Below are 7,814 nucleotides of genomic sequence, written 5' to 3'. Positions count from 1 at the left end.
AGTTTGAATTGACGGATGGAGGGTTTTTGAGAAAATTTAATCTCAAGGTCACAGTCACTGTGATTCTCACAACAGGGAGAAAGAAAAGGTGTTTTTATTACCAGGAACATTGTGAGTAGATGCAGCAGTGTTTGTGTTGGAGTAGCCGAGGCTTGCGCAATATTAACATCACACTGATGGTGAAAATAATTGTCAGGATCCATTTATTTCTTCAGATCAGTCGGTGCTGTGGGCTTCTGCGCTTACTTAGTTAAGAAGGGTTGTAGCTGACACTTTCCAAGAGTGACACCTAGTGGTCAGATGTGTCAGTGCAGCCCCTAGTGGTATGTGTTGAATCACCATCACTGAATATAGTGCTAAGGAAAGTGTCCTTCATTTTTGAAAATAATCATTTTATTGGGGAGCAACATAAGAATAGGAAAAGGACAATAAAAAATAGGAAATACCTATAGAAATAAGTAAATCAAAAACAAAAGGTAACAGTGACAACTATAACAGACCATTTTTTAAGACCACAATTACGCTTTTAGTTTGTTGCACATTTGACAGTTGTATTAAGATCACAAAGATTCAATTCAACAGCCAAAAGTCGGTATTAAAACTAATATTGCACTGATACTACTACTATAATGTGAGCTGGTACTACAGTAAACGGTTGCATTGGTTAAAGGGTCAGTTCACCCAAATTACATTTTTTCACTTTTTCTTTTAGTAGTAGTGATGCAGGTAGTTTTGGTTTTATGCTCCTAGTTACTGCAATGTCGATCTGCTGCCACCCCTATACAATGGAGGTGAATGGGATTTTGTTTGTGGAGCTTTTAACATGTACACGATTCAACAGCAATGTCTTTAATCAGAAACTGTTCCTTTGGATAATCTTAAGACTTTTTTTTTCTAAGGGACTATTTCTTCCTAATAACAAAAACTGTTGAAGTGTTTTCTCTGCAAATTAAAACAAAATCATCTGCAGATAATTTTGATTGAATAAGACAATGTTTTTTTTGCTTCATTTTTTTTCATAATATGTGCACTGACCCTTTTATTTTTTGATGACGTACTGAAACTACTAAAGCCCTCTTTGTGATATCAGCAGGGGTCCAAATGCTGCTTAAACCTGGGATCATAATGTGAAATTACAGTAAATAAGTAAATAAGCTCACTAAGACATGTTAGTATGAGCGCAGCTTCATTTTAAGTTCTGAAACAACAACCACTAGAGAGCACGGCACCGTCACCGACAATACTCCGACATGCTAACAGTAGCTTGGTGGCTACACTGCTGTACTGAAATAACTGCTTGCAGTTTAATGGCTCAGGTTTGGCAGCTAAAACCATACATTTCTTAGGGTAAAGGAACATTTGACCCAATATTGAAACTTCTGTCATTATCTATTCATGATTGTGTAAAGTACTGGAAGATTTATCAAACTGGCACACATCCAACTCTCATCTGTCCATAGCCGTTTGTAAGTCTTTCAGCTGTTGTCACAGTTTGCAGGGGCGATAATTTATCAACTGGAGGCTGGAGAGAAATCAGGTGAAGTTTAAATGTCCAAATAGCCAATAGCAAGTTACAGGGACAAGTGCAACTCTCCACATCAGGTCACAACTGAAGTGTATTGAGTTACAGTAAAAACAAAGGTTCATCATTAACCTATGACGACATTCTCACATTGTTTGGTTGATTTGCAAAATGTTGATTTGGAGTTGTGCAAGCGAATAGCTGTTGAATTATGGACTGACAAACTATCAAAAAGAGACTTTTGGAGTTAAACATAATTTTCTCAATGCATTATTCTTTTATGGATTTCGAGCCTTTCCCAAACATTCTTGAAACAAGTGAAACTACATTGTAAGTGGTCTGAGTAATTGAATGTCTTCCTAAAGTGGATTTTGTATTTACCAGTGGCATTCAACTCCTTGTCAAACTGCCCCTCAAGCACTCCTCTCTTCTCAAGCTGTCAGCACCATTTTGTGAGGTTGCTTAATTTGTTCATTTGTTTTTGGAAGCAAGACACGGCCTTGAAAGAAGAGTCTAGTGACCCACTGATTTCCTGGCTTTTTGTCTAATGTCTGATGACGATACATATTTTAGAAAAATAAAATCTGCAGTTTTACCTATTGAAACGTCCTCTGATGGCAGTTTATGGTGCAGCTTGTTCACACAGTTATGCAACTGAAACAGGGTGGAGGTGGTGTATCCCCAATGAGACAGTAATAGTTATGTAGTTAGACATAGTTATGTAAGAGTAAAACTAAAGGTGAACGATGAGAACAAATGTAGCTGAACATAATAACCTAGTGGCATTTCGTGTCGTTGAAAGAGCAACTTGACAAATAAGAGAGAAATACACTGACAGTCTTAATGCACTTGATAAATAATATAATACATATAATTTTTATATTAACAAAGTATTCTAAGACTATGAGAGTTATCACCCAACTCTGCAGTTTGACTCAGCACTATTGAGCATTTTAGCATCTTTCAGCTCATTGTTTCAGTTTTCTGCTGCATAGCTTGACAGTTTTGGGCCACAGCAGGCGGCTGTTACCTGCTGTTACCTGCAAAGTAAAAAGCTGCTTCTGTTTGTGCCAGAAAGCAACATATTTTTGTGCTGTTAATGATTTCAAATTGAGTTGGAGTCAGTGCAGGACAGCTGAGGTTCCTGCCACTAAACTGGAAGTCTGATGCAGTTTGCATGAAGTGCAGAGGACAGTAAGTCTCATGAAAGTTGTAAGCAGTTGCTGCTGAGAAAGTTGTGCGTACTTCAACAGCAGGTAATAAACTGTTCATGTTAATCAACGGCAGGTGATGCTTATGTCAGTTTTTTTCTATTCAACTAAAAATAAATTATGCTAAATAATGAAAGCAGCAGTAATGCTTCGTTGCTTCGTTATGAATAATTTTGCAGCTCAACAGGAACACAGTGCTCACTAGTTATGTTAAAAAGACATGATATCAAAGGAAAAAAAAAGGTGATATTCTGTGCTGTCCCTGCTTGGGTATGACTGTGTGAACTGGTTATACTAAACCCTGCCAGCAAAGCATCTCTGTAAATAAAATTCCTTTCCTCATACATTTCCCCTTCCTGTCCTTGAGTGAATGGCAGCTTTGTTTCAGCTGTCAGGATTGATTAAACCTTGCTCCCATAAACAAACATGGCAGTGCAGAAATGGAAGAGAGCTTCTCCTCCAGCGGCCCCACAGAGGATGTACCATTCCAACATTTTTCCCAAATCTCAAATCCTCGGTACGTTCAACAGGCAACAAAACAAGTTATTTTGACTTGGTTTTCTGTTTGGCGGCAGCTGCAGCCGCAGGTGCAGGTTTTGGGGCAGGGGCAGCAGAGGGTCTCACTAAATTATACACACTGAGGAACCTGCAACAAGAGAGGTTCATCACATTACATGGCACAATGTGAAAAGACAAAGAAAGAGAAAAAATATGTTTTCTATTTTGCTAGCGAGATATTAGGAGCACATAAAAGACCATGATAAAGACCAGGTTACTCACATGTTTTTGATTCTCTTTACAAAAGCTTTGATCACTCTAACCATCCTCCTTATCCGCACCTGTCACCAAAATGAGAGATGGATTTACTAAAAGACATTTATATTCTCTCCAAGAAAATTAAATGTGTCTCATGAGCTGCTTCAGTAGAGTTTCCATATGATATTCTCATGTATTTAATCACTTTGAGATTTTTTTTTTTTATTCTCATACATACTGCTCTCTTTTCTGCTTGAGGAAATGTATGTAGTTTAATGATGTTATCAAAAAGTGTTTTGAAATTTGGTCCAGCAGCACAAAGTCTCACCTGCTGCTTCTTGTACAACAATGGAAAGGAGAAAATAGCGATGACAGCTGTAAAACAAGGACAAAGGAGAAAAGACTGGTTTGCATGGTTTACCTCCCTAAAACATAAAAAAATAGTATTTAAATGACAAGTGCAAAACTTGAAATGAAGGACACTTCACAGCACATTATTACAGCTCTAGAAGTCTTTGAATGTAGGCTGCAGGACGTGTGTGAAAAGGCTCTTCAGGATGAGGTACGAGTGGATGGATGGGAGCACAAAGCATTTGACTTTGGCCACACAAGAATGTCGGGAGGGTGATCTAACAGGAACCTGAGTAAATGTGAGAAGAATAATTTCCACTCACCAGTAATGACAAGAGTCAGTCCGTTGGTTAGGAGACCGACATAGGTCAACAGATACAGGAGCAAAACAAACTGGGGGAGAGAGAGAACAATGATGGTTAATGGTTATTCCCTATATTTTTTACAATTAATTAATCAGCAATGTCTTGGTTTTCTACCATGCACTTCATTTGTAGACTCAGTTTTCAGGATTTGTTACTGTTCATACATTAACTTGTCTTATTTCAATCATTATTTTATCATCAAGCTCAGACCTTAATAGACTCGATCATGCTGTCGATGAAAAGGAGGCGTTTGATCTCTGTAACTGCAAATGCAATCAGCAACACCACCTCCTCCACCAGCATCACAGTGTCCTTATCTGTCAGAGAGCTGTCATAATCTAGATGCGACCTGGGAACAGACACGTAAACGCACAATTAGAAAAACAACAAGCTGTATATATTGAAATTCTGAAGTGAAACAAGTCAACTGAGGCTCTATATTTGGCACAGCAGTGCAAGATGATTGAAAGCTTTACAGCAGTTTTCTGCCCCTGGCGTGGGCTTGAAGTTGGGGAAAACAAACCAATGATGCCTCAGTCAGCAGACTCACTGGAAGGGGTGCAGCCCAGGGTTCCAGCGCAGCAGCTCCAGCAGCTTATAGTAAAGACGGAGAGGGAAGGTGACACACATGACACCCAGACAGATGTGGGAGAGCACGGTGATGGCACTGAGCTGGAACATGCTGGCCAGACCGATCACAAGTCCGGTGAACACCACACCGGTCCTCCTCATGTTCCGCCAGTACACCAGATCCACAACTGCAAAACAAGGTGGACACTTGCTAGAGACAAGAAATTAGATGAGTTACACTGAATGAGAGATGGACAGAGGCAAGTTAAGAAATGTTAACTTTGTAGATCATATCCTCCATACTCAGTAAGGCCTTGATCAGTTAGATGATGGAAAATCATTTGCATAGATATGTTAATCCAACAGATGCTTTTGTTTTTGATTATGGTGACAAGGTTTTAGATGCCTCTGAAGCAGCTGTTTTACCCTGTGATAACATTTGAGTTATACATACATGACAGATGAGTGAAGAGAATTGAACTAAATTGCATTGACGATGAAAAAGCGACAGTAAAGATGCCTCAGACAGAGGGAAGTATAGTCAGGCGCAATCAGTAAGAAAAATCTGTGCCCATAAAACACATTATTTCATATCACTTTTCCAAAATTCTGCAGAAGATTAGTCAGTGGATGCGGTTTCAGTCTAACAACACAAATCATCGTCTTTTATTACAAACAAATCTGCTGTTGCTGACAGAAATGTGACACACATCCCTCTCTCGGTGCCAGAGAAGTTATATGAGTGGCAAAATGAAAAGTTATTTAAAAACAAGTAGCAAGTAAAATAAGTAAGTGAGAGGCTGGAGAAAGGATGACAAAGAAAAATAACAGGAGTTCAGTTCAGTACATTATGGAGAGAAAATATCTAAGTATATATTTTAGTAATCTAAGTAATTATTCATCCATACAGTCATTTCTTCTTACTACAAAAAGAAGATAGTTTAGGAAAACATGTTTCAGAATGAATTAATTGCTTTTAATAATGAATGAATAATAGATAAATGAATAATTATGCAATGAGCCAGAGTATGATATTAGATGTTCAAGCACGACCTTCCTAACTCCAGTGTTAATGTCAAGATAATTATCTGATTAAAACAAATCCTTACGCATAAACACACACACAGACACACACACACACACACACACAACAACAACAACAACTTGTCCTCAAAAGACAATTTACAAGCAACAATCATACATTTACACACACACACACACACACACACACACACACACACACACACAGACATACACAATTAAACCAGCAGCCCCAATTTCATAATCAAGTTTCCGGAGAAATACATATGTTTACACTTTTCTGGTTTTCTTATTTAACAACAAATTTGGGCAAGAAGGTGTTGAGTCAGAAACAGAGACACTCTACTGCTGCTATTATACCTATGAAGTCATTTTCCAAGCTGGGCATAACCATAACCTGACTCTAATTCTAACTTTAATAACAAAGGAAAAATAAAGTCTGAGAAAACAGCCCTGATAAGAAAACACTTATGTCTTATGGGACAATTTGGTAGGAAACAACAGCATTCAATCAGCAACAAGCTCTCATTTTGCTGAGTCCCATTCTGTCCATCTGTCCACCAAATGAAAGACAAACTGGACTCGGTATTTGACTTGCCATCCTGTCTGTATTCACACCTTCCCAGGAGAGGGAAAAAATAAACTCTCTCTTTCACCTGATGGCTGAACTCTGACCAATTCCCTGTCTGCTCCCATCCACTTTACTTAAAGCTGTCACAGTTTATTTTCCTTACGTTTGGTGGCCATTTCAGCAGCGGTCCTCTTCCTTGCGCTTCCTCCGTTGGCTTGTACTCCAGGCTTTTTTTGGCCACCCGAGCTCCGTCAGCAATATAAGGCCTGGCTGGCCTAATTTTATCCTGTATTGGATACCCCCTGTTTGAATTCACACACACACACACACACACACACAAGCACACAGACACACACACACACACACACACAAGCACACAGACACACACACACACACACAAATACACTCATATTGGGAACCTGAGACATCAGCATGTACATGTCCCTCAGCTTTCAGAGACGCTTGTGGCTCCTCAGCCAGTTGGTGGCCGACCTGCAGGCAGAGGGTTTCACATGCAGCAAGGTTATAGCGAGGAACCACTTTTAATGTAACATTTATCAACAATCAGGATTAATAAGAGCACAATCAGTGTTCTGCTATCTCCACCAGCTGTACTGCAGTATTCATCAAAAACTAATGAATTTATATTAAAGCTGGAATCATAACTCAACACACTTTAACAGAGAAACGATTTGGGGTGCCTCACTTATCCCATTTTGATTGCATGCATGACAGAAAAGCAAACATTTTTCTGCAGGGTTCTGCAGTATTGTTATATGTTACTACTTCTACAACTGCTATTAATATATAATGGATGACAAGTGGGTTGTTGTATAGTGCTTATTCCAACGTGCAACATTTAGTTTAATTCTTTATGTTGCAGACATCATATGACATTATTGTACATTATTCCAATACAGGTACAATAGAGACTGTATGGTACTTACTATTACAATAAGCCCCTTCAGGCAATGTTGTGATTTGTAGTATTGAGCTATATAACTAAAATTGGACTTGACTTGAATATATTTTCTGAGTAATATGTGTGTATGCTTATAACAAGTCCAACACATCCTCTGAAATCCTCCAAATCATTTATTTTGCTACAGTATTAAATGGCTGATTAAGATTTAAACAGTTAAAACTGCTACAAAACTGCTGTAAGTCATGTTGTGGTGACATGCATCATCATGCAAAACCAAAATCATGTTTCTGCTTGTTCAGTTGAAACACACAGCAGTCTTTTCCCCTTTATCTCTACTGATTCAGATCCAAATTTTCCAAATTTCTTGTCTTATAAAGATAGAAAATGTACAAATGCGTGGCTTACAATTTTTTTTTTCAACATTTAAACAGAATACATTTTGCAGCCTTGATTAATAACTGCATTCAGCCTATAGCAAACTTTGCTACATTAAGAGCCAGTA

At 38.4% G+C, this 7,814-nt stretch overlaps 1 protein-coding gene across 2 annotated transcripts; it reads right to left on the bottom strand.

Annotated features, from left to right (window-relative positions):
• Positions 1-371: 371 nt before the first annotated feature.
• rtn2b (reticulon 2b) lies at positions 372-6,613 on the bottom strand. Of its 2 annotated transcripts, none has more exons than XM_023404788.2 (7): positions 6,551-6,613; positions 4,756-4,986; positions 4,416-4,554; positions 4,164-4,233; positions 3,818-3,864; positions 3,514-3,572; positions 372-3,379 (listed from the first exon to the last, which is right to left on the bottom strand). In XM_023404788.2, exons 2-7 carry the CDS (start codon positions 4,935-4,937, stop codon positions 3,277-3,279), a joined length of 600 nt encoding a protein of 199 aa, XP_023260556.1. In that variant the 5' UTR covers positions 4,938-4,986; positions 6,551-6,613; the 3' UTR covers positions 372-3,276. The 2 variants fall into 2 exon arrangements, with proteins under 2 accessions (XP_023260556.1, XP_023260555.1); XM_023404787.2 differs by having other exon boundaries at positions 4,756-4,963; positions 6,551-6,578.
• Between the last annotated feature and the right edge of the window lie 1,201 nt (positions 6,614-7,814).

This window comes from Seriola lalandi, unplaced genomic scaffold, assembly GCF_002814215.2.
Source record: "Seriola lalandi dorsalis isolate HSWRI2012SDOR001 ecotype SW California unplaced genomic scaffold, Sedor1 jcf7180002054256, whole genome shotgun sequence".
Lineage (NCBI taxonomy): Eukaryota > Metazoa > Chordata > Actinopteri > Carangiformes > Carangidae > Seriola > Seriola lalandi.
This window is presented reverse-complemented; position numbering and strand designations above follow the sequence as displayed.

What these genes read in the sequence shown, in the direction of transcription:
- rtn2b (XM_023404787.2), bottom strand. An exon ending in CCTGGGCTGCACCCCTTCCA is followed by an intron (nt 4,555 to 4,755) that starts GTGAGTCTGCTG and finishes GTCTGTTCCCAG; the next exon opens with GTCGCATCTAGATTATGACA. An exon ending in TGTTGTACAAGAAGCAGCAG is followed by an intron (nt 3,573 to 3,817) that starts GTGAGACTTTGT and finishes TTTTGGTGACAG; the next exon opens with GTGCGGATAAGGAGGATGGT.